The following is a 27,459-nucleotide window of genomic DNA, read 5'->3' as shown; positions in this document are numbered from 1 at the left end:
TCAGGTATGTTTCCCTATTAACTTTTAATATCATGTAAAACATTGAAACATCAGTGAAAAAAATCTAGAAAACTAATTTCAAAACATTATTTAACTTATTATTCTTTCTGGTTTCTCTGTGTTAACACTTCCTGGCTGTCCTGGAACTCACTCTGTAGACCAGGCTGGTCTTGAACTCAGAGAGATCTACCTGCCTCTGCTTCCTGAGTGCTTGGATTAAAGGCGTGACCCATCACTGCCAGGCTACATTATTTAACTTTCTTTTTCTGTTGTTATTTTTCGAGACAGGTTTTCTCTGTGTAGCTTTGCGCCTTTCCTGGAACTTGCTTTGTAGACCAGGCTGGCCTGGAACTCACAAAGATCCACCTGCCTCTGCTTCCCGAGTGCTGGGATTACAGGCTTGAGCCACCACCGCCCGTCTATTTAACTTTTAAATATCATCACAGCAGTCCCAGAAGTCCAGTTTGGAGAGGTACCACGGAGCCTGCTGGTGGATGAGAACTTAGCAATTCAAATGGATTTCCATTGTCTTCCATATTGTACTTCCTCATAGTTTTGATTTTAACATTTGTTGTTTGTATGTATAGGCATTCTCATGCATGGCATATACATATAAATGAGGATAACTTTTGGGAATTAGAAGAAGTCAGTTATGTCCTTCTACCATCTGGGTCCCAGGGACCAAACTCAAGCCATCAGGCTTGGTGGCAAGTGTCTTTATCCACTGAACCATATCATCAGCAACAGATAAAGTTTTACTTGAAGGAAGATTCATGTGCTTTAAAAGACAGAAACCAATTCGTCCTAAAAAAAATTTGGGGCTGGAGAGATGGCTCAGTGGTTAAAAGCACTTGCAAAGACTTGGGCTTTGTTTTCAGCACACATAGATTATCAATTCTATATCTGTTGCCTTATTCTGGCCTCTACAAGCACTGTACACCTATAGTGCACTTATATGCAGTTAAAACACACATACATGAGGCTGGAGAGATGGCTCAGAGATTAAGAGCACTGCTTTCCCTTCCAAAGGTCCTGAGTTCAATTCCCAGCAACCACATGGTGGCTCACAACCATCTGAAATGAGATCTGGTGCCCTCTTCTGGCCTGCGGGGATATGTGCAGACAGAACACTGTATACATAATAAATAAATAATTCTTTAAACAAAACAAAACAAACAAACAAACAAAAAGCATACACTTAAAAATAAAATCTTAAATAATTTTTTGTTGGGGTTGGGGATTTAGCTCAGTGGTAGAGAGCTTGCCTAGCAAGCGCAAGGCCCTGGGTTGGGTCCTCAGCTCTGGGGAAAAAAAAATGTAAGAAAAATTTTTTTTTTGTTTTAAAAACAAAACAAAAACCAACTAGGTGGTGGACAGATGGCTCAGTGGTTAAGAGCACTTGACTGCTTTTCCAGAGGACCCTCCTTAGATTCTCAGCACGCACATGGAGGCTCACAATCATCTGTAACTCCAGTACCAGGGGATCCAACATGCTCTTCTTGCCTTTAGCACCAGGCATGCCTGTGGTACAGATATACATACCAACAAAACATCTGGTATTCATAAAAATAAATAATTTTTTAAAATGTAACCATAGAAACACATGGTGTTAAAAGTTAATTATTTTACTGTCATGCAATTTGTATGTCTAACTGCAATTTTAGGTATATTTTTGCAACGGAGTAAATAGTAAGCCAATGCTACTTACCAATTTCCTTGGTATACAAGTTTATCAAGTACATAATACCAAGGATTCTCAACTCTGGAATCTACCAAGCTAAATAAGTGCAATCATGAGAATGGTCCAACCTAGGAACCAGTGAGAGGGAAAAGATAGTGTTCTCAAGATGGAGTCTTAATCCACAAAGAGCAAGATGACAGTGAAGTGCAAGCAAGTACTGCCAACAAACGAGGATGTACATCATGAGGCCTTAATCACACCTTTAAGCCTGGGTACAGCTAGATGATGGGGCTTTTATTGTATCTCAATGTATTATTTACTATTGCTGGGACAATACCACAGCCAAGACAACTTATAGAAGGAAGGGCTTCCACTGGGACAGAACCCATGATGGCAGAAAGAAGGGAGCAGCTGGTAGGAACAACTGGGAGCCGAGACCAGAGAGAGGGCTCAAATCTCAAAACACAACCAGGAAGCAGAGAGATAATTTGAAAATGGTGTTGAGACTTTCTCCAAAGCCCACTTCCAATGATATATTCCTTCCAACAAGGCAATACTTCCTAAGACTCCCCAAAAACTGCAACCAAGTGGGAACTAAGAATCTGAATGCCCGAGACTATGGGGACATTTCTCACTGAAATCACTTTATTGTCCTTGGTAGAAGTTTTCTATGCACTTTTCTCTCATAAAAATCTGAGAGTACCAGAAGCAGCCAGTTCTTTTGTGTATGCTAGCAATCACACCAGCCTTGAACACTCTATATAGATTAGGATGGCTTTGAACTTCTGATGACCTTGAAGTTCTGATCCTCTTGCTTCCACATCCAGCATGATGGGATTACAGGTGTATACCAACATACTGATTTTTCAGTGCTGGGGATCAAACCCAGGGCTTATTGCATTCTAGGCAAGCACTCTATCAGTATTTTATTTTTCTATTAAAATTTTTTTTAAATTTATGGGTATGGGTGTTTTGCCTACATGTGTGTCATGTGCATGTCTGGTGCCCACAGAGGCCAGAAGAAGGCATCATATCACCTAGAGTTACAGACAGTTGTGAGTTACCATGTGGGTGCTGAGAATTGAATGCAGGTCTTCTGTAAGAATAGCCAGTGGCTCTTTATGGCTCAGCCATCTCTCCAGCCTCCCTACATTTTGTTTTTACGTAAGCTTTACCTTTTCTTTTTCACGATCAATTAAGGAAAATAAATATTCAAAACTTCGTGGGATTACTCCTCTCAGATTATGAGAAAAATTATCAGAGTCTGATGGTCCTGAGAAAAAAAGAATAAACAAAAACCTTTTATTCCGGGAATCCTTTAAAATAGCAATAGCAAAAGGCAGTTTATACAGAAAAAGAATGATATACAGTATAATTAATTTCCTAGTTCTGTTTCAAGCAAGATACATTTACACCTGTGAAAGACTAAGTAATAAAACTGTCCATTAGTAAGACTGAAGGGAAGGCCCACAATTGCCACCAACCAATTCTAAACATACATGTGATCTATTCCTGTGCTAAGCTTAACATCTTTCAACTGTCAGGTACTGACACGATTGTACTCCATTTACGCATGTGACCTTTGTTTTCACAGACTGTGATGGTGAATAAGAATGGTCCCCCATTGGCTCCTATATTTGAATGCTTAGCCTGCAGTTAGTGGAACTGTTTGAAAAGGATTAGGAGGTGTGGACTTTTTGAAGGAGGTGTGTCACTGGAAATGGGATTTGAGGTTTCAAAAGCCCATACCATTCTCGAAATAACTAACTCTCCATCCAGGCTTCCTGCCTGTGGATTAGATGTAAGGTCTCAGCTACTGCTCCAACGACATACCTGTCTACCTGCTGCCATGTTCCCCCGCCATGAGAGTCATGGACTCACCCTCTAAAACTGTAAGGCCTGATTAACTCTTTATTTTATAAGTTGCCTTGGTCATGATGTCTCTACACAGGAAGACAAAAGTAACTAAAACACAGACTGATCTGTTCTCTAAGTCATGAACCCACACTGTGTGTGTTCTAACATTCAGAATTTTCAACTACAAAATGGGGGTATTAATGTCAATAACCAGAGAGTTGTTGAAAGAATTGAAAGTCTGGCCGGGCGGTGGTGGCGCACGCCTTTAATCCCAGCACTCGGGAAGCAGAGCCAGGCGGATCTCTGCGAGTTCGAGGCCAGCCTGGGCTACCAAGTGAGTTCCATGAAAAGGCGCAAAGCTACACAGAGAAACCCTGTCTCGAAAAACCAGAAAAAAAAAGAAAAGAAAAGAAAAAGGAATTGAAAGTCTGAAAATAAATTACAGTTTACATCAAGCACACTAAGTACTAAAAATTAGGATTTGCTATCATTTTTTCAATTGGGCAGTAAAAAAGACACCAGTAAGGACACAGTAATAACATCTCCACAGATTCCTAGCAGACAGAAATGGAAGTGTGTTTCTATTTTGTTAGAACTGGGGAAGGACAGATGTGTAAGAGTTGTATGGAGTACTCTTTTCAGCTTGCAATATGGTATTTAGCTGACAAGTTCTGCACCCCTTGTTATTCCCTAAGTGATAAGCATACCCTTTCTTCAAAATTTTGCTTGTCACTGATTCCAGAAGCAGCTACATAATAGTTCAGAGCAATGAAGGAGAAAGACAATTTACAACAAGCTCACTCAAAATTGCATGATGCTAATGAAGTCATGTTTAGAAAGTCCTTTAAAAAGGACAGGATGAGGGATTGGAGGCTAGCAGAACCACATGATCAAATGTCTAACCTCTCAACCTCAAGGAGGAGGGGAAGAGACGCTGAAGGTAAAGTTGATTACCAGTCAATGCTTTATAGCCATTCCCAAAACAAATTTCAGTGCCCCACCACCCAAAAAAAAAAAAAAAAAAATCCAGAGGGCTGGAGAAACAAGTCAGCAGTTAAGACAGCTTGCTCTTTGTGATGGCTAGCCTTTATGTCAACTTGACATAAGCCAGGGTCATCTTGGAGAAAGGAACCTTGTGGTGATAAATTGTGTAGCCTAATAAACTTGCCTGAGGATCAGAGGTCAGAATAAGCCACTAGATTAGCCGTAGAAGGCAGACAGTGTTGGCACACACCCTTAATCCTATCATTCAGGAGGCAGAGATCAGTCTGATCTCTGTGAGTTCAAGGCCACACTGGAAACAGAGCCAGGCAGTGGTGGCACACACCTTTAATCCCAGGAAGTGATGTCAGGGTGGAGAAAGGTATATAAGGCATGAGGAAACAGAAACTAAAGCAGTTCAGCTGAGACCCATTTGGATGAGGACTCGGAGGATTTCAGTCAGAAGACTCGTGGAGTTGGTGAGGTGGTGGCTGTCGCTTGCTTTGCTTCTCTGAACTTTCAGCTTTCACCCCAATATCTAGCTCTGGGATTTTTATATTAAAAAGGCCATTTAAGACTCAAACAACAGAACCTCAACTGAGGAATTCCTCCAAAAGATCAGGCAAGCCTGTAAGGCATTTTCTTAATTAGTGATTAATGTGGAAAGCTTCAGCTCACTGTGGGTGGAGCCACCCCCTAAGGTGGCGGTCCTGGGTTCTATAAGAAAGCAGGTTGAGTAAGCCAGTAAGTAGTATTCCTCTATGGTTTCTGCCACAGTTCCTGCCTCCAAATTCCTGCCCTGTTTAAGCTCTTCTCCTGACTTCTTTGATGATGAACAGTGATGTGGAAATGTAAGCAAAATAAGCAAAACCCTTTCCTCCCCAAAGTGATTTTGGGTATGGTATTTTATCACAGCAACAGAAACTCTAACCTAAGTACCAGAACTCAATTTCCAGCACCCATATCAGGTGATTCACAACTAACTGCCTGTTGCCTCAGCTCCAGGGTGATCCAGTGTCCTCTTCTGGCCTCTGTAGGCACCTGAACAGATGTGCACACACACACCCCACACATAAAAATATATGTTTAAAAAAAGTAAAAAGGACGGCTCTGGGAACTTGTGAATAGCTAATACAACTCATGGGTACTTCCATGAAGTGAACAAGAACACACCCATGTCATAGGAATGATGAACCCCACTCCAGAGACAGAAACTCCTCTCCTCTAGACTCCACTAACCTGTTATCTCTTCATCTGACTGTGTGACAATACCAACCTGATTGGATAGAGAAATGCCTAGGTTAGTACAGCAAAGGTTTACTTTGCTTAGGTTTGTCGTCAAGGACTCTCACTGCCAGGGGTAATTAACTATGGAGAAGGTGCCTTGGATGTTGGTGGCAGGATCCTATAGGCTAGGCCCAGAAGATGGAGGAAATGGGGAAGGAGAGGCACCCTAGCACAGGCAATCTGTCTCTCTTCCTGGCCACCATAAGCAACAACTATGTTCTGTCACCTCTGCCGTGATTTTTTGTCTCACCATGACACACCAGCCACCCATAGACTGAAACCAGGGCCCTAAATAAGTCCTTCCCCCTTTAAACTGTTTTCAGGTATTTTTCAGTGACCAAGTAATGCTTTCACATGCTGTTTATTTGTAATCTTTCAAGATAAGCCCTTATGATAAACTAGTTTTCCTGAGTCCTGTGAAGCTTTATAGCAGTGGTTCTCAACCTTCTTCGTACTCTATAATACAGCTCCTCATATTGTGGTGACCCCAACCATAAAATTATTTTTGTTGCTACTTCATAATGCTGCTGTTATGAATTGTAATGCAATTATCTGATATACAAGCCCTGTGAGAGTCATAACCAACACGTGGCAAATAGCAAACTTAAGGGTTGTGGTTGTGGGAACCTCAGTTTATAGCTGTTTTGTTTTGCAATATGGGCCACAAAGCAAGGCTTATAATTAGCACCTGCAGTGGGGAAGGCAGTCTGCCTTGGGGATGGAGCCTAAACCTACAGGATCCAGCACAAGCTTCAAGTAGATGAATGAAAAATGAATTGTATTAGGGGGACAAACAGCTGACAACTTGCTTGCTGGTGAGAAGAAATTCTCGTACCTTGTGAAGTCTTGTGTGTTAACTGTAAAGAGCTAAAAAACCTCACTATGTAGGCCTACTTGGAAGCCACAACACCAGCTTCTGCCAAGGACTCAGGAATCCCAACTTCCTGTTATGTGGGGGGTGAGGGGGGGAGAGGAGGGGAGAGGGGGAGAGAGAGATATGATGGTAGTGTGGTAACAAACACCTTTAATCCCAGCACTCAGGAAGCACACACAGGTGGCTCACTGCTTGTTTGATGGCAGCCTATTCTACATGGCGTTAAAGGATAGTGAGGGCAACATTGTGAGACCTTGTTACAAACAGGAAAAGAGAAAAAGTGTAGCTAACAGTGGTGATGCACACTGGCGATCCCAGGACAAAGAGACCAAAGCAAGCATACTGCTGCAAGTTCAGTCAGCGTGGGGACACAGCAACCCACTCTCAGAAAACAAACAAAATGATATAGAAGGTATTATAAATATTAGTTAAGTTAGTTCTAGAGACCAACGGAACTAACAGACAGCTGGGATATAGGGAAGTAATGAAAACCTTACAATTGTCTGGTATAGGCAGACAATTAGAAGTTTGAGAATGGTCCTGAATGGTCCTGGTAAACTGTACTTTAAGGACATAGACTGGGTGGAGGGCACACCTGTAATCCTAGCAGTTGGGAGCTGGAGATAAGAAGATGAATTTCAACCTCATCTGTGGCTACATGGTGAGTCTGAGATCAGCCTAGTCTACATGAGATCCTGGTTTGTTTTTCTTTTATTTTTGGTGGTGCTGGAGGGAGCTCCCTGGGGAGGGACTCACACAGAAAGGAAAGAAAGAAGGAGCTAGGCAAGGCCTAGTCCATGTAGCAAGTTCCAGTACAGCTAGAGCTACAGAGTAAGACCATTTCAAAAAAAAAAAAAAAAGGAAAAGAAAAAGAAAGAAAGGAGGGGAGTAGATATGCATAATAGGTAGAAAAATATTAGAAACATGATCTTACATTATTTTTCCATAAAATTTCATTTGTAGACATTCCAAAGCAAGCAAACATAATGAGGATAACAATCTTAATATCAGCTGCTTTAGGGGATAGGGTAAGAGTCATAAACGAGGAATCTGGACCTTGGTAGTATTTATGCAGACATATACACATGCACACATGTTATATGATTATATATATTTGTGAACACACATACACAAAATTGTGTCTAGCACCCAATCTATACCTAGTCTATGCCAAGCATTGAGCTGAGGAATATAGCTATAATCAAGATTAATAAATAGACTATCCAGGAATTCACAGCCTGGTAGAAACATGGGAAACATCCTTATTTTTATGAAAGCAACATCATACAAAAAATAATGCCTTCCCCTAAAACATGTTCCAAATGGTCAACACAAAGTGCAGTTAGCCAGCAAACACTGGTCTTGACTTACCCATCATAGTAAATGTCTTCCCTGAGCCAGTCTGCCCACTGAAAAAAAAGAAAATTTTATGTGTTATTTTCACACATAAAATCAGACTAACCTTCTAATTTAGTATGGTCTACTAAGATGTAATGTGATGATCCTCTCCAGACTGCTCTGCAATCTTTTCCTTTAATTAATTGTACCTCAGATATCTCAGTCAGTAAACAGATGCCTATCTCATTTATTTATTTGTTTGTTTGTTTTTTGAGACAGGGTTTCTCTGTGTAGCTTTGGAGCCCATCCTGAACTCACTCTGTAGCCCAGGCTGGCCTCAAACTCACAGAGATCCGCCTGCCTCTGCCTCCCGAGTGCTGCGATTAAAGGCGTGCGCCACCACCGCCCAGCAAACCTATCTCATTTTTTATAAATAGCTTCAACAACATTTTATGGATACAGAATCTTCAGGCATAATTTTTTCAACCAGAATCAAGCAGATTTATTTCTAATTTTTGCTAAATAATGTAGTAATTTTGAAGTTCTCTGCCTTGAAAAGATATTTAAATGACTTTATTTTAAAATAAGCTTAAGTTGGGGATTTAGCTCAGTGGTAAAGCATTTGTCTAGTAAGCGCAAGGCCCCGAGTTAGATCCTCAGCTCAAAAAAAAAAAAAAAAGCTTAAGGCTGTACATGTTGGAAAATGCCTTTAATCCCAGTATGAGGCAGAGGCTGGCAGATCTCTGAGATATGTATGATTGCCCAACCAATAAGATCACTTGTTTATCTCCAAGTTCTACCCACAAACATAAAAAGGAATTTGAATTAATATATTAATGAATTGCACCAAAATTTTCCTATATAGCTGGACATAGTGGTACATGCCTTTAATCCCAGCACTCAGGAGGCAGAGGCAAGCAGAGTTCTGCGACTTCAAGGTCTATATGTCAAGTTCCAGGAAAGCCAGAGCTGCTCAGAGACCCTTCCTCTAAATAAATAAATAAACAAATAAGAAAACACATAAATAAGTAAGCAAGCCAGCCTACAGAGTTGCCAACGAAAACAGTTCTGAAGATAATGCAATCTGTGGCATTGTGGCTATTTCAAAGTCATTTTGAATTTCACCATTCAAAATAATCTATGGAAAAAATTCTTGCTGCTATGGGAAGACATGATAGACTAGTTTTCTACATCAGGTCTTAAAAGGGAACATTTAAAGTCTCCTAGCTCCAAATCTTCAGATGTGAGTACATAGTATGCAGAAACCAAGAAAATAAAACAGGACCACTGCCAGGATAGAGGGGTTAGGGAGGAAGAGAGAGAATAGCAGGGTACAAAAGTCTGATCCAAGAAATGGGAAGGGGCAGAGGTTCTTTGGGGAACAGGATGGAGGTAAATATAGAAGGAGGGAAGAAAGTAAAATAATAAGGATGTCTGAAAAAGCCATAAGGAATCACACTATTAATTATTTACTTTAAAAAGGACTAAAATAGGCCGGGTGATGGTGGCGCACGCCTTTAATCCTAGCACTCGGGAGGCAGAGGCAGGAGGATCTCTGTGAGTTCAAGGCCAGCCTGGGCTATAGAGTGAGTTCCAGGAAAGGCGCAAAGCTACAGAGAAACCCTGTCTCGAAAAACCAAAGAGACTAAAATACATGTAATGCATACACACACACACACATATACATACATATATATATATACATACATATACATACATACATACATACATACATACATACATATATAAACTTTTCTCATCTGGGTCAAAGCCCACCTAACAAATCCCCAGTACCAGACATGAGAAGCCCTCTATATGTTGGGCAGGGCTGTCCAAGAGACTCCTAGAACACACAGCCTATTGCTGTTGTCCTCCTATTGCTGAAGACACCATACATTTTAGAACAGGTCCCAGAGACCCCTGAGCTAGATGATCTGAAAGCCTTTTCTCTGCAGAATAGGTCTCATGAAAAGGGAACTGTATATATAAATACTTTACAGTTCCTATTTTCCTCACAGTGATACACATTAATTCTGAAACTGCTTTACATGTATCCTAAGGTTGAATAAGTTAATAAAAGGATGATAGTGAAAGATTTACCACCAACAAGGGTAGTAAACAGGAAGAAAGGATAGAATAAACCCTGTGGTTACTGGAGCCAGACATCAGTATAAACTCATGTTTAGCATGACAGCTGCAGGAATGGATGACACAGACAACAGCTCCAGATCTCTGCAGACACAGGGCATGCACATGTTTCCTAGCCTGTCTGCTGAGAAAGCTTCAAAACACTCTCCAGTAGTAAGAAACACATCTAAGGGGCCAGATCTTGGTTTCTCATTACGATTTTCAAAGAAATGGAACCAGTATTTTATTCTGGAACTAGTTTAGGAAAAATGTAAGAGCTTGGGAAGTCATGTAGCTTGATACAGCAAGGAAGTGCTCAAAAACCCAAGGGCAGAATGCATCAAGGAAGCCTGGAGGTGGTGGCGCATGCCTTTAATCCCAGCACTCGGGAGGCAGAGGCAGGCGGATCTTTGTGAGTTCGAGGCCAGCCTAGTCTACCAAGTGAGATCCAGGAAAGGCACAAAGCTACACAGAGAAACCCTGTCTTGAAAACAAACAAACAAACAAAACAAAAACAAAAAAATGCATCAAGGGGCACAGAAACTTCAAAGAGCACCCAATGACCAAGGATGGAAAAGATGAGCAACGAAAAGACTATAGCACTAGAGTACAACCCAAAGTATAATAGAAATAGACATGACTATATCTCATATAAACAGATGAATAAACAAATGGAGAAACAGACAAACCTTTCTTTCAGAAAAATTCCAAATATCATTCTCCTCTCCAAGAGGTGGAGCTCAATCCACTCACCTTGCTTACCCAGGTAAGGGTGACTTATAACAGGTGTCTCAAAGGTTTTTGGATTTTTAGTCAGGAGTAGAAAGCAGGAAGTGTCACTGCACTGCTAGTGTGAAACAGAAAGAGGGGGCTCTGAGCCAAGTAAGGAGAAAATATTTTCATGTACAGCATCTAGAAAGAATGAAGCTCAGTAACAGCTTAATCTTAGCCCTGTAAGATCCATGCTGAACTTCTGACTTAAGAGAATTATAAAATAAATCTGTTATTTTATGCTGCTAAGTTTGGGGTGACTTATTAACACAGCAATAAGTAGGAACTAATCCAAGCACTATCATACCTTTATATGTAGAGAGACAACAACTTACTATGCAAAGATGGTCCCATTATAACCGCTCATGCAAGACTCCACAATGCTTTTAGCCACCGTTGAGAATACAGACTCCTAAAATATAAGCACCAAACATGTTAAATAAAAATACTTCTAACCTACATCTCCTAATAAAAAACTGAGTGTGCCAGGCGGTTGGTGGCACACGCCTTTAATCCCAGCACTTGGGAGGCAGAGCCAGGTGGATCTCTGAGTTCAAGGCCAGCCTGGTCTCCAAAGCAAGTTCCAGGAAAGGTGCAAAGCTACACAGAGAAACCTTGTCTTGAACACCCCCCCACCCCCCACCCCGCCGCCAAAAATAAACCCTGAGTGCTTAGACTTTAAGACCTATGATTACTTGAAGGTTGCATCTACTCGAGACAAATGGCTGAACCATAAAAGACAATAAAAGGTAGAACTACAAATATCGTTAGGTCCATTAATCTCCAATACAGTCATAGGCTTAAAGTGTATCTATTGCTTTGGAGCAACATGGCCAGGGAAACGCAAAAAAACCTGACCACTTGGCACCATCTGAGAAACCTAATACAGCATCAAATTTATTGTTTTAACCTTAGGAATGTCTATAATATAACACAGTTTTATTACTTTTTAAAGTGTTGATATTGTTTACAAGTGTATTTTAATTCTTTGGATATACACACACACCTATGTATATATGTATGTATGTAGATTTGTGTATGTGCATGTTTAGGGGGTGCAACTGACATTGTGACTGTTGTTCCTCGGGTGCTATCCCCTGCAGTTTATTTGATTTAATCTTGTGACAAAGTCAACTAGGTAGGCTGAGCAGTGAGTCCCAGTGATCCATATTTTTGCCTTCCCACCACTGGGATTACAAGTGTAGGCCGCCAAATCTGGCTTTGCTTACACATGGGATCTGGGGATCAAACTTGGGTTCTTAGTACTTTAGTGATTCCACTATCTCCCAACCACTTCAATTTTTTTAGTTTAAAAAAAAAAAAAAAAAGGCAAGCTGGGCATAGTGGTGAACACCTTTGATCCCAGCACTTGGGAGGCAGAGGAAGGCAGGAGTTCAAGGCCAGCCTGGACTACATAGTGAATTACGAACAGCCAGAGTTACATAGTTTCCCTATACTGGGGGTGGGGGAGAGCATGCAGGTGACTGGAGACATAGCTCAGCAGTTAGCACTACCAGCTGCTCTTCCAAAGGATTCTAGTCTGACTCTCAGCACCCGCATGTTGGACTCATAACCGTAGTAACTCTGTTCTATGGGATCTGACACCTGACACCTTCCCTTAGGCTCAGAATGCACTGGGCACACATGTGGTACACAGACACATATGCAGGCAAAATACCCATACATATAAAATGATTTTTTCAAATGCACATGGGGCTGGAGAGTTGGCTCAGTGATTAAGACCACTCATTGCTTTTGTATAGGACCTGTGTTTGATCCCCAGAATGCACATGGTGGTTTACAACTATCCAAAACTACACTTCCAGGACATCTGACACCCTCTCTGACCTCCAAGGACACCAGGCATACATACACCTGACACACACATACATACATACATACATGCAGGCAAAACACTCAATACATATAAAATAGACATTTAAATGCATGCATATAAATTTTTTATATTACATACAAATATTATTCTGTGTTATCACAAAATTCATAGCTCTATATTTTCTTCACTTATTTTGTCACTAGTTTGTTCTAAAAGTATTTTTATTTTATTTTTACTTATAGGTAGATGCAGTTTATCAACAATGTAAAATTCCTAAACCTACACTGTCCATAAGCTACATGTGGCTACTGAAAGCCTGATGTAGGTTATTAGTCCAAATAGAGATGTTGTATAGGTGTAAAATATATAGGAGACTTTCTTCTAATGAGAAATACTTTTTTTTTGTTTGTCCTGGAACTCACTCTGTAGACTGGGCAGGCCTCGAACTCACTGATATCCACCTGCCTCTGCCTCCCAAGTGCTGAAATTAAAGGCATGTACGACCACTGCCTGGTAGGGAAATATCGTAATAATAGTTACATTATTTACATATTGAAGTGGTATTTTGGACACATTGTGTTAAATAATATACATGATTAATAATCAATTTTACCTGTTTCTTTTTTTCTTCCCTCTGTGTCTACTAAGATATTTTAAATTATAAGTGTAGCTCATTTTATATTTCCATTGAGTAGCAATTCCCTAGCTGAAAAAAGATCTAAATATTTTACAAAACAAACATACATCAAGTGTATAGTCACAAACTTAAATATTTCCTTAACTCCACAAAACCAGGGTGCATTAATACCAATAGGTGAAACATAATTTCTGCAAATGTAATTAAACCTTAATTCACTCATAACTCCCTTTCTTTATAATTTTTTAAACAAAATCTCAAACCTGGTTAGAAAAAACCCAAACTTATACAATTCCTATAAACCCATATTGAAATGCAGTATTCTCAATCTAACCATTAACACTTTGGAAACTTAGCAAAATATCCAAAAGTAGTTTCTTAATAAAACTCTTTACACTTTAAAGTAATCTTAGTATACCTAATTACATTTCTTACTAACAAAACATAATCCACTCAAATAAGAATTTTCTTAAATTAAAGAATATTAACTCTCCCTTTTCTTTATAATTTTTCAAGCAAAATCTGAAGCCTAGTTAGCAAACCCAAACTTTTCTGTTTAAACAGTTCCATTTGTAACACAAAACCAGTTCCATAAGTAATTCCATTTTTACATAAACAGTTCCATAAAACAATTCATGAATCACCAGTTAATAAAGAATATATGCATACACAAAATTGCAGCTTTAGTCTAGGTAGAAATAATAAGTTTCTTCATTTAAACAGTTCCATTTTCAACACAAATTCCAGAAAACAGTTCCCAGGTCATTAGTATAAGTAAATTAAAATTATCCCATTGCAATGAAATCACTATTGTTCATTTCTTAAGTCCCAAAATTCAAATGATAAATTCTGGTACAAGACTTCCAAATATGAAGAAATCCATAACCAAAATCTTTTTGTAGTTTTATCTCATTATTTTCAGTTAAAAAAGTTAAAAAAAAAATTCTGATATTAGGCTTTCACTTCCAAATATTAAGAGACGTTTTACAACCAAAACCTTTTGCAGTTAACAATTTTAGTTCAAACAAGCGTCTCTGCAACTTTTGTTCTCACAGAGATCTTTTTAGTTACGGTAGTATTGTAAACTGCACCATGTTTGATGTTAGCTCAGGTTTTTCTGTGTTGTGTTGATTTTCCATGGATCTCAGCTGCGGATGCCTTGTGCTGATTCTGGCATCCACCCACTCTTAGCTTCTGAGCAGCTTCTGGAGCTTTTGAAACCATTCAGACTGCCTGCTTTGCACGCTACTAGGACACTATCTTCTGTGCCTCAGGTTCTTTCACCATGTACATTAAGCATAGACTCACACTTAACATTTACACTTTTTTTTTTACAAACTCATTTTGCCTTGCAAAGCATTTAGACACACATTCAACATTTACACTTTATTTTTTTTTTACACAAACTCACATATAACGTTAACATCTACTTATTTATACTCCTTAAGGAAACTATAGAACTACTTTAGCAAATATATTTCTTATTTACTTCTTATATACTTATATTCATTCCATCTTCTTATTTCTTATTTAAACTTACATTTACAACTAGCACCTTTACTTCTTACAAGCTTAAGACTACGTTAGATCCTTCTTGCAAGCTTATATTCTTAAAGGAACTCTATAGATCTATTTTACAAACTTATATAGGGCTACCATTAGCATATATCTAACTTAGCAAACACCTAAAGATTTTTTAACAGAGATCTAACAGAACAATTTCTACAAACTCACATATCTTATTTTCATCTTTTTCTACTTCTTACTCTTAATTATCACTATCTCTATTAGAAAGATTCTCTTAACTAGACATGAAGTATATACATCATTTCTAAAGTTTATAGTTTATAGTCAGCTTTGCTATACAACACTGGGATTTAGTGAATGTTGTTATAGAGTTGTGATACTTGTTGCTAGAGGACTAACATTCTTGGGACGAAGCCACACCCCAAAGTTGCCGAGTTCTCTCAGCCATTCCGAAACCAGCAGAGATGCACTGTCAGCGGTAAACAGTTTTTAACTAGAGGCTGTCCCTTCACCCAAATTCATAATAGCTCCCCTAAGTGCTTCAATTAAGAGAAACATTTCTATTACAGCAGTACTTTTGGTTTATTCTACCGAAAAACTTCACCCTGAGGGTGAAATTATCATATTTAACTGCTATAAAGCTCTTTGCAAAATACTGTACAGCTATTAGGTGACAAAGTATTTTTCTAACGTAGCTAGTAAAGCCAAAAGCTGCACAGCTACGAACTCTTATTTACTCACTGTTTGCATTAACCAGTGACAAAACCTCAGAAACACTAATCTGTAGCATGAATCTTAAAGAGTCTTAATAATATCAAACCCGAGGCCAGTTATTGGGGTGAATGCTGGAAGATCAGAGAAACAGAACAAGCCACAGCTAGCTCACCTTGCTAGTTCCTCAGGTGATCCTGCTTCCTCAGGCTGGAAGCTTCTGAGTCCTCATCCCAATGGCTCTCAGCTGAACTGTGCTGCTCCAAAGCCTGAATGCTTAACCAGTCAAAATGCTGAACCAGCCAAATGCTTAACTAACTCTGGTGCCTGGTTTTCACGCCTTATATATCTTTCTCTTTCTGCCCCTACTCCCTGGGATTAAAGGCGTGTGTCTCCAAACTGGCTGTATCCTTGAACACACAGAGATCCACCCCGCTCTGCCTCCCAAGTGCTGGGATTAAAGGTGTGTACCACCGCCGCCGCCCAACTTCTGCTATGGCTTACTCTTCCCATTTTCTAGCCACCATTTGTGGCTCTGTATCTAGTGGCTGTCTGTTCTCTGACCCCAGATAAGTTTGTTACCTGCGCAATATTTTGGGGAACATAATACCACACTAATGGAGCCACTTTCATTCTGGTTCCTTTATAGGACCGTCATTGCAGCTGACTTTTCTTAGTTCCATGCCCCTTACCAGATGCTCAGGTAACCACCGAACTTTATTCTCCTCTTGTGAAAAAAAAAACGCAAGCATGTTCTTGACCCCTATTAACACAGGATGGAGACCCTTCCATAATCCCGAGCAGGGATCTTTCCATTTCACTTGAGCAAAAGTTGCTTGGATGCCACTGTGCGAAAATCTATCTGCAGCAGACTGCTCATGAACATCCATATTCAAAAAGTTCAGAACAAAAAGAGCATGATTTAATGCATTATGTGGTGATTGAGGGTAAATTTCTTCCTTTTTTATTTTTATTTTTTGAAGTTGTATTTTAAGACTGCTATGAGCCCTTTCTACAATACCTTGTCCCTGAGGATTATAAGGAATACCTGTTTTATGTATGATTTCCCATTGGGTACAAAGTTTTTGAAATGCCTTACTAACTATATCCAGAACCATTATCAGTTTTAATAATTTTTGGTATACCCATATATGAAAAGCACTTCAAGCAGTGCATAATTACATGTTTTGTAGCTTCCCCAGGTTGTGCACTAGCCATTAAAAATCCTGAATAAGTGTCAATGGTCACATGTACATATTTTAATTTGCCAAATTCTGCAAAATGAGTAACATCCATTTGCCACAGATGATTAGGAAGACCTCGAGGGTTTACCCCTAAGTGAGGGACAGGAAAATATGTTGGACATATCCTACATCATTTAACTATTTGACAAGCTGCTTCTTTGGTAAGATTGAATTGCTTTCTTAAGCTTTTGCTATTTTGACGATGAAAAGCATGTGACTATTGAGCCATTTCTACTTGGGATAATGCTACTATCTTTGTTAACTTACCAGCCACTGCATTACCCTCAGCTAAAGGACCAGGAAGATTGGAGTGAGCTCTAATACGGCCCACAAAGCATGGCAGCTTTCTTTTGAGGAATAGCACCTTGAATTTGTTGCAACATTTTGACTTGATTTTTGTTAGTGCCAATATTTTCACCAAAACTGTTACTATTCAAAGGAGTCAAGAACATAGATCTTATTTCAAGAAACATATCCTTCATTAGCTTACCCTGAGAAAAAGCATTTTCAGGATTTAGTATTTTCACTTCATTAGCTTTAACTCCTGATATTATTAGCAGCTGTGATATTTAGCATTCATTTCTTATAAGGAACTTTCAGGTGAAGCAACTCTTTTGTAAGATTGCTAGATTTTCTGAAAAATGTTTCCCATCTATAAACCAGTCGTTTCTTTTCTTAATGCCTGTTTCCTTGTCTCCTTATTAGATGTGCAGAGGAATCACTCACTGTCTCCTTATTAGATGTGCAGAGGAATCACTCATTGTCTCCTTATTAGATGTGCAGAGGAATCACTCACTGCAGGCTGTTTGGTCACGAGGTAAAGAATTCTTAGTTTCACTAAGCTTCTTCATATCTAAGACAATGTTCAGTGTATAAACTGCTTTCCCTTGTTTTAAGGGTTTTAAAGTGGCTTGTTTGCTCTTATAGGTAGCTTTTTTTCTTGATCTGAGTTCTCAAGAGGTAAGAGTAAGCTTTCTAGCATTGCTTTGAGAAGAAACTTCATTTTGAGCTGAAAAGTTTTTGGATAGTATCATCATCTTTAGCTGAAAAACTACATTTCCCAGAATGCATTTCTCTTCAACAGCTCACTGTTAAGAGCTAGTTTATGGACTCCATTTCCCATACTTCTTTTTGGGTCTGGGAGTCAACTTCCAGTTCTCTTTTACCAGACTTGCTTACAAATTCTTGCCCGGGAGGTTTGAACCAAGAGTTTTAAGTTTTTAATTATGGGACATTGAGAGATTTCTATTCTCTCAGTTGGATTTAACAGGTGTCTCTTTTTCATTAGACACTGGCCCCGATCAGGACTGCACCTGCCTCGGTTAGCTGGCATTGAGGATGGCATTCTTGATAGCAACTTTCCTCAGGGTTTGTGTTTGCCTTAGCCAGTCAGTAAAAAACAAAAACATTTACAACAGCTTTTCCATAGCTCCTTCAGAGAGATTTTCTCCCACTGATTTTATTCTCATTTTGCTTGTTCCTCCCCCTCCTCCTGCCCCCAGATACAGAGCTTCAGGTATCTGTGGCTCTGTACCTCTGCTAGCTGCCTTTGGAGGTAGGGAATTTTTTTCCTCCCCCCACCCCCCCAGTCTGCTTCAAATTCTAGCAGCTTTTTCTGGGGAGGATTATGTCCCTTCTGTTTTCTTCAGAGTCTTTCTCCCACACAGTTCCCAGTTTGGTCTCAATTTATCCCTTCTACCCCAGAAATATTTCCCAATGCCACAGTGACAGCTTTTTTGCTTCTGAAGGTAGGGGCTTTAGTCCGTTTCTGTTTTCAGGGTCTGAGGTTTGTGTTCATAAATAAAGCTTAGCAAGGGGGATTTTTGCCACATCTAAACTCACATTAGGACACTTGTTTTTCCTGCAGGCCTTCACCTGGCCCAGTCCCCCAGGGGGTTGCATTTGCTTGTCTGGGTGCTCAAGGACAGAGCTTATGCCAGAGGCAATCACCCCTTCATCTCACCAGGAGTCGGTTGAAACAAAGCTTTTCTCAAAGAGATGCTTTCTCTGACAGAGAAAGCTTTTCTCCTGGATAGTTCTGTTCTGCCCTGGCTGGGCTCTTTCCCCAGACAGCGTTCTGACTCAGCAGCACAACTGCTTCACACACAGTTCAGCTTCACTGCTTTCCCAGAAAGGTCCTTTCTCTGGTAGGAAAGCTTTCCTCAGATGTCTTTTTGCAGCTGTGGACCTATCAACCCGGGACTTGTAGGAAAGCGGACAACTGTGCCATTCCCACTGGCTTTAGCTTTGTTTGTTCACTAGCAATCTTCCCCTGGGTCCTGCACCTTCCTGCCTCAGCTCTGTGTTCCAGGAAGTTTGCAATTGCAGGAACCCTAGTATCCCCGACATGCACTCCAACTCAGAGACACTGGCCAGTCGCCTCTGGGTTTTTGGCCAGAAGCGAGGATACAATGCTAACAGAGTTTGCATTGCTTCCGGGGGTCTTTGTCTCAGGAAGATTAGGAGCACCTTTTCTTTCTGAAATGCTCACTCAGAAATAAAACCCTTGATGCCTCAGCTCAGGGGTAACTGAAAAGCTTGGCTTTTTTGCTTTTCTCTGGTAAAGTTTCTTGACTTTTTGGGCTCTCTGTAGCTCTTCATCCTTACTCTTCCAAGTGTTTCCCTCAGGGGACTTTGACTCATTGCCTTTTACTAGCTTGAAGAGACAGACCTTTGAAGAGGTTTGTGGAACTCCATCCCTGCCTCCTGCATTGCAGGGAGGATTTGTAAAGCTTGAAAGAGAACTTAGAGAGGTTTTGCTGTCTTAAGAGGTTTGTTGTTTTCCCTTAGAACTAGTCACAGGTGATTCTCATACTAGTGTCTTCAGGTGATTCTAATTTGTCCTTCTGAGAGTTAAAGGCTTTAGTTTTTAATTTTAAGAGAGAAAGATTAAGGCTTTTTTTAAGAGAGATTTTCCCCCCAAATCTTCCAAGAAAAGCTTTATAGTTTGAGAAAGATTTTTTTTCTCCGAGAAAGACCAACTTTTCCCAGAACTTCTGAACTTTAAACTTTTTGACTTCTTACACCCTCATTTTTGCCTCAGGGAGAAATCACTTTCTCCTGCAGCTGGGACTTAGCATTTCAGCTTCCATAGGAAACTTTTTCTTCCCCATAAACTCAAAGAGCAGCTTTTTTTTACTACCCCGTAAAGCTCAAAGAAAGATTTTTTCCCCTAGTTTGCGTTCATAGCCCCCAAAGTTAGAAGATTGAAGAGTTTTTCTGTCTTGTTGCCTTAGTTTTTTCTACATGATTTTACACTTTTAAGTTTTTCCTACACTATATTACTACCCTATACCTTATACTTATTTTTTTACAGATAGAAATTGAAAAAGGAATAGAAGATAGAAAATTTTGACAGAATTTTGCACTGCAGCATCAGACATCCTTCCAGTCCGTTTTTCCTTTTCTCTCGAGGATATTCTCCCCCCCCCCCCCCATAACACTGGCATGCCACTTTCCACTGGCAGGGCTGACTCACACTTTCGCCAAAAACTCTATAATAAAACTATTATTTCCCTTTTTCTTTAGTCCCTATTACTCTGTCTTTTAGTTCCCCCCCCCTTTTTTTTGTCTTTAGTCCCCATTTTTCTTTTTCTTTAGTCCCTTTTTTTTTGAGCTGAAGATCGAACCCAGGGCCTTGCGCTTGCTAGGCAAACAATCTACCACTGAGCTAAATCCCTTTTTTTCCTTTAGTCCTTTGTTCATGGAGCCATTCTGAGGGGCGTTTACCCACCAGCCCCACAGCTCCCCAGAGTTTTCTTGAGTGTGAGCAGCAGGAAATATTAGATAGAAGGATTTATATTGTGGAGATAAACATGATAGAAAAATAAAGGACAGCCTCGAGAGGGCCTGGAACCTTTTCCAACTGGCCAAGACTGTCTCTGCCCCAGGGTATTTATAGAGAAGCCAAGGGGTGGAGCAAAAGACCTCCTCCCCCAGCACAGCCAAGTACAGACCATTTCAAACACCTGCGCTCAGGCCCGTGGCCCTAATCATCCTCTATGCGGACCTGCTGGGTAAAGCCATGAAGAACCCAAAAACGGGCTCCCACAGCACCAAAACTACACGGAGAAACCCTGTCTCAAAAAATCAAAAGAAAAGCAGTTACTGACATAACAGTATCTTTTTTAAAACCTGTGCGTGTGGGGGGCAGGCACAGACCAGAAGGTCAGAGGACAACTCTGTGGAGTACGTTCTCTCCTCCAATCTTTATGTGGGTTCTGGGGTTTGAACTCAGCTAGTGAGACCTTTGAGGCAAGGGATTTTACCCACTGATCCATCTTCACTGGCTCACGGTCATCTTAAATCCTTGACTAGAAAGTCAACTATATTTAGTGACTGTTTAAATGGCTCTGAAACTGTCATTTATTTCATCAGTATGTATAAAAAGAAACAGAAAGCAGATTTGTTTGATTCTGGAACATAGTTTGATGAACTAAGAAGACAACTGCCTAATAAAATTAAAATATTTATGGAAGTTTTAGCTTTCTTATCTGAAATCTGTCCAACTAAAAAGTGATCAGAAATTGAATCCCAACAAATAAAGCCTCACATATTCCAAATGAAAGGGTAAGTTTCCAATGATCACTACCTGAGTGGTGTCCATGCCTGCAACATAATCAAATATAAAGGTCTTGGGGTCTGGGTTGGAGTGGAGCCGGAGAGTAGTCTGGGAGAGTACAGATAAGCATAAGGTGTGCTCTCCATCTGTTGATCTACTGCCCTCTGCAGGAGGGCGAATTCTCACAAAAACTTTGATGGCATCACCTTCATTACTAAGATCAAAACAGAAAGTAACAGGTAAGTTTACTGGGGAAAGGAAACTACAAAATAAACTAATTTCAAATTGCCTGTAGCATTTCTATGAGTCCAAGTCCTAGGCCTACTCCACTGAAATTTACTCCTTTTAAATTTTCACATAACTCACACCCTTTAAAGATTTATTTCCCAGCAGATATCTTCACAAACCTTTACTGCAAATAAAATCAAAGGCAGTTATTTCAAGGAGCTCAGTGTTGCTTTTCTGTTATTTGCCTCTTACTAGTACTAATAAGTCTTCCCAAGAAATTATCATGCATTCACTCCAGATTTTTCACTGGGAATTGGGACGGTATGGAAAGTATGCATTTTTCTTATATTTCCAGCTAGTTGAAGACAAGCTAAATTTTGAAATAAGTATCTCTGACCATACTAAACAGTTATCTTAAAAACACTATAGCCTTAATTTTTCTCATCAGCAAGACTTTTTCTTACCTTGGCTGGGAAGAATGAGAATTTGTCACATTTCGTAACTCAGCTAGAAAAGAAGATAAGAGATCTGTAAGGATAGAAGGACAAAAACAAAAGCAAAGCTCTCACCTCAGCAATTAGGCCTCAATTCCTTGGAGCCTGGGCTTAGTAACTTATCATATCTTACACAGACATCTGGAGCCAGCTCATGCCTCCTGAACAAATGGCCAGTCCCAATAAAAATGATTTACAATGTAAAATTTCCTAGTTAATAAGACAGTGAGATGCTTGGCTATCTGTCCCAGTCTGGACCCTATACAAGTGGCTCACAGGACTAAGTAACGTGCCCCTCAACTACTATAAAAACTTCTACCTTCTCTCTGCCTTCGTCTAGGGAACTGGCGTGCTGTCTTCTTGCAGCACACCTAAAGAACTTCTCTGCATGTCTTTTGGGAACTGGGTAAGTTCTTTACCACCTGTTTCACCTTTCTTTTCTGTGCCACTTCATAGAACAAGATCATTAGAGGTAATTACAGTTACATTATATGCTAAGTGCAAGGCTGGGGACCAACAAAGGAAAAACAATTCATTATGGAAATCTTTTACTCAGTTATTGATACACAACTTTCTCAGTTCCCTTTATATCTACATCCAAATCCTGGCCTCAATTCTCCTCCCCACTCAATCCCAGCCCATTATATCAGTGACCATATTCAGTCTCATGAGTTTAAATGCTAGGTATATATTGATGATTTTCAAATTAATTAATTAGAGACAAAGACTCACTAGCTCTGGCTGACCACAAACTCACAATAATTCACCCCTCTGCCTCTAAAATTCTGGTATTAAGGGGTTGGGGATTTAGTTCAGTGGTAGAGTGCTTGCCTTAGCAAGCACAAGGCCCTGGGTTCAATCCTCAGCTCCACACAAGAAGAAGAAGAAGAAGAAGAAGAAGAAGAAGAAGAAGAAGAAGAAGAAGAAGAAGAAGAAGAAGAAGAAGAAGAAAAATTCTGGTATTAAGACTACCTATTTGATAATCTCCACTTGGATATTATGTAGGTAAAGTTTCAAACTTAATGTGTCCAAAACTGAGCTCTCTCCACCATTGCAAATGTGCCACTATAATCATGATCCCATGATCCCATGCTAAGAAAGAATGACTGGAGCTATGGGAGAGAAGTGTTCTAGATCCTAGAGACACCTATGATCCATTCCCACCAGCTGAATGTGAACCCCACCTCTCGAACCAAGGCCTGACTCCACTGAACATCAGATCACAACACAGACAAAATTCCCACACCACTCCTGGCTCTGTTCAGATTCAAAGAGACTATTATTGTTACTATCCTACATATCTCTCTCCCACCTTATAAAGCACACCTAAAGAAGTGCTGACCCATAGTAAGCACACAATAACTATCTCTGAATGATTGACACTAGGACAGTAACAAGTTGAAGTTTCTGCTCAGTCAGTAGAACATGAGACCCTTAATCCCAGGGTCATGGATACAAGCCCCATATTGGAAGTCAGATGAAGCGTGATCCTAATTAGTCTTAACAATAAAAACCAGCAGTCAGATATTGGGGTGAAAGCTGAAAGATCAGAGAAGCAGAGCAGCAGCCACTAGTGACTTAACTCTTAGGATCCTCAGAGTGGATGGGGCCAAGATCCTGTCTCCACCCTCCCTATTTATAACTTTGTCTCCACCTCCCGAGTGCTGGGATTAAATGTGTGTGCCACCACTGCCTGGCCTCTATGGTTAACTAGTGACTAGCTCTGCCCTCTGATCTCCAGGCAAGCTTTATTTGTCAGAACACAAACAAAATATCATACAATAAGTTCTACTCATACAAGAACTCAAAGCAAAAATGTTATCACAGAACTTCATTTCTGGAGATGATACTTCCACTTACACCTCAAATCAACACCTGTGAAGCAGGAAACAGACAAGACTACCAACCTACCACACCCCTACACCACCTTTCACAGTCCTCTCAAATGTTGGTGATAAAGAAATAGCACTTTGCCAGGAGGTGGCACGCGCCTTTAATCCCAGCACTCGGGAGGCAGAGCCAGGAGGATCTCTGTGAGTTGGAGGCCAGCCTGGGCCTCAAAGCGAGCTCCAGGACAGGCACCAAAACTATACAGAACTACACAGAGAAATCCTGACTCGAAAAACTTATTTAAAAAAAAAAAAAAAAAAAAAAGCCGGGCATTGGTGGCGCACGCCTTTAATCCCAGCACTCGGGAGGCAGAGGCAGGTGGATCTCTGTGAGTTTAAGGCCAGCCTGGTCTACAGAGTGAGATCCAGGACAGGCACCAAAGCTACACAGAGAAACCCTGTCTCGAAAGAAAAAAGAAAAAAGAAAAAAAAAAGAAAAGAAAAGAAAGAAAAAGAAAATGAAAGAAATTGCACTTTAGTACCTGGTACAAAATTTAGTACAAAAATGAAAAGAAAGTCCAGGATACAGAAGGATGGCTTTCATGTTATGAAAGCTGAAATCTGAGTTCATGTTTCAGCTTTCAATCTGTCAGCCATGATGGGGTAGCAAAGTCTGGATTTACTTACTTGTTTTAGGAAACTGGACAAAATATATGCAATAAGTTCTCAGACACTGGACAACAGATAGCATAGAAAAGTGATCCTGAGAGAAGGAAACTAAGGCAGTGAGCTCTTGCATCACAGGCCACAGTGCAGGCTGGGAAAATCCAAATAGAGCTTGCTTATCTGGCTGAGCTGGGGAGAAATGGTTTGCTTTGGGAAAGTAATGCAGCTAGACTCCCCGGGACAACAAAAGAGAAGTTCATAAAGAGAGCAAGCTCTGGACTGCCGCAGAGATCTCCTAAGTGGCCAGATATCAAGGGGCATGTGTGTGCAAGTTTTCAGTAAGTTAAAAGAATCCCAAAAGAAAATTCTTACCCCTCCCCAGGCCACCCCCAAAAGCAAAGCTACCTGAACAATGAGGTAAAATGAAATGAAGAATTTCAGGGAGGAAGCCAGTGGGCACACCTTAAATCCCGTCACTCCAGAGGCAGATTCAGGAGGATCTCAGAGTTAGAGGCCAGCTGGTTTATATAGCAAGCACCAGGACAGCTAGAACTACATAGAGATCCTTTTCAACAAACAAACATACTCCAGAGAAGTAGGCAGTTATGCACAATTCCTAATTGAAGCCTGAAGAGATGTTGTGAGAAGTGATTGAACACAGGCATTCTGAATTCATCTTTCATACCATCAGCCACTTCATTTTGCTACCTTTTGACCCAAGGTTAAGGAAGTATATAGTCTTATCATGCCGCTATCATAAATTCTGACATTACAGGGAAATCCCCTGTATACATTCACTGCAAAAAAATTTTTAACTTTGAGGTCATGATGTGGCTGCCTAAAACATGTTAAAGACTATTCATTGATGTTTTAGTCATGATAATTCAACCTAGAAACCTAAGGTCAAGACGAGACAGAAAAAAAAAAGCCCATCAAAAACAGAACAAACTGTAATATGCTTACCTAAAGAACACCAAAGAGCAATGAAAAAGACCTAGTTGCTGCTGCCTATCATGGATGTCCACAGGCACAAAATTTCACAAAAGTCATTATAAGAAAAAAGAATATCAATCGGATTTAGAGAGCTTCAAGAATAGATAAAACTAGTGAGTAGTAATAAAAATCAGAGTACTAGTTGAGGCTGAGGGAGTTACTGTCTACAGGAATAGCTCTATTCCCAGCACATGGGAGATGCAGGCAGGAGGTCAGAAGTTCAAGATCATCTATGGCTCCACATAAATCTTAAGACCAGCCTGGTTTATGTGAGATCTTGTTTTTAAAAAGAATTATAATAAATACTGTGATGATACAAAAAAAATAGGATAAGCATTTAAGATCCATAAAGTACCAATTTACATGCTTAAGTCCCCTTAATACTGAAAGTAGCAGAGGAGAAAAAGATCACACTTATTGTTCAGATAATGGTGTAATAGACTTAAAGGGTTAATTAAACAACTAATCAGGGAACAATTATAATTGACAAAGAGCTACAAACCTGAACACTGTAGTAAAATTCAAATGTATAATTTCACAATCTTCTTAAGCATCTCCTCATTCCATTCTCAAATCTTATAATCAGACTTAAAAAAACAGATGGCAGCACCTATATACAACAGCTCACAGCCACTCATAATGCCAGCTCCAGGGTATCCAACCACTCCAAGGACACCTTGAAACACACCATAGTTAAAAATAAAGAATTTAAGAAAGGCAACTTATAGGATTAAGCAGTATAAGAGGTGGCACCCACACACAGTGAAGGTGTGGGGTTAAATCAATCTCTTCCAAATGAAAACAGATTGAGAATAGATATTAGTCTACTCATAATCTGCAATTCCTTTTTCCATGTTTTTTTCCCCTCAGCTATCATCCACAGTCCAAAACCACTACTAAATAGAAAATTCAGAACTAAAAATATCCTAAGTCTTTTTCTTTTTTTGAGACAAGATCTCAATATGAAGCCTGGCCTCAAACAGCCTACTCTCCGTAGCATGTTCTGCCTCACAAATCCCTTTAGCCAGGGTCTTATCCACACTATATATGCCAATCTCCTAATAGTCTCAGCCTTTTGTTATCAAATCAACTAGCTATATGACAACGGTCGTATTCGAGTGACTTTTGGAACCTAACTCCGTCACACTGTCTGTAGCATCTCTCTCCCCAGGTAGACACCGTAGCATCTCATAGGACAAAAGGAAAGACGAATACGCTCAGAAACTATGTCAGAGACCACTTTCACATAATTCCTGTATATTACTATAACTGCTGTACTTTTTGTTAGCGCATCTCTGAGTATGCTAAATTTACAGAGCTCAGTTATCTATGGGGTCTGTGCGATGATGCAACTCTGGTCTCATTAATTCAGTTTTGGATGAAGAGCGGGAACTACTGCAAACAGATCGCTGCAATTCGCCTTACAACTTCCCTCCTCTGAGGGCAGGCCATCAAAGGGAACGCAATCCCTCCTCTGCAAGAAAGTCAGAAATGTGGAAGCAAGCAGCAAGTGGACAGCGCAAGGGTCCGCCCTTGGTACTCCTACACAAGAAGAAGCTGTCAGGGAAACAGCAAGGTCTGGGGCACAGGGAAGGAGCGCAAGTGTGCAGGGAGCCCGCCGTCACCCTAGCGGGGCACCCTAAGGGTTGCCGTCCCCTCACACCGGCATTTGTCAGCGACGATGATCTCACGAGACAGGTTCACAACTTACCTTTGCAGCCCGGGGCCATGATGACCTCCGCCAGGACTCGCGACCACAGTGGCCGCCAAAATACTCCCGCCAAAATGGCCGCGGATTTGAATTTGGCGCCGCCCA

The 27,459-nt window shown here is 40.3% G+C and overlaps 1 protein-coding gene across 1 annotated transcript in view; it reads right to left on the bottom strand.

The window, feature by feature from the left end:
• Positions 1 to 27,373, bottom strand: part of Kif15 (kinesin family member 15) — a 67,764-nt gene extending 40,391 nt beyond the window's left edge. Inside the window, exons 1-6 of the mRNA XM_036193921.1 lie at positions 27,355 to 27,373; positions 22,126 to 22,168; positions 21,464 to 21,647; positions 11,252 to 11,328; positions 8,052 to 8,089; positions 2,857 to 2,954 (exon numbers count right to left, since the gene is read on the bottom strand). Coding sequence (XP_036049814.1) covers positions 2,857 to 2,954; positions 8,052 to 8,089; positions 11,252 to 11,328; positions 21,464 to 21,647; positions 22,126 to 22,168; positions 27,355 to 27,373 — 459 coding nt within the window. The remainder of the gene's footprint in view (positions 1 to 2,856; positions 2,955 to 8,051; positions 8,090 to 11,251; positions 11,329 to 21,463; positions 21,648 to 22,125; positions 22,169 to 27,354) is intronic.
• Positions 27,374 to 27,459: the final 86 nt, after the last annotated feature.

The sequence above is a fragment of the Onychomys torridus genome, chromosome 7 (assembly GCF_903995425.1).
Source record: "Onychomys torridus chromosome 7, mOncTor1.1, whole genome shotgun sequence".
NCBI lineage: Eukaryota > Metazoa > Chordata > Mammalia > Rodentia > Cricetidae > Onychomys > Onychomys torridus.
This window is presented reverse-complemented; position numbering and strand designations above follow the sequence as displayed.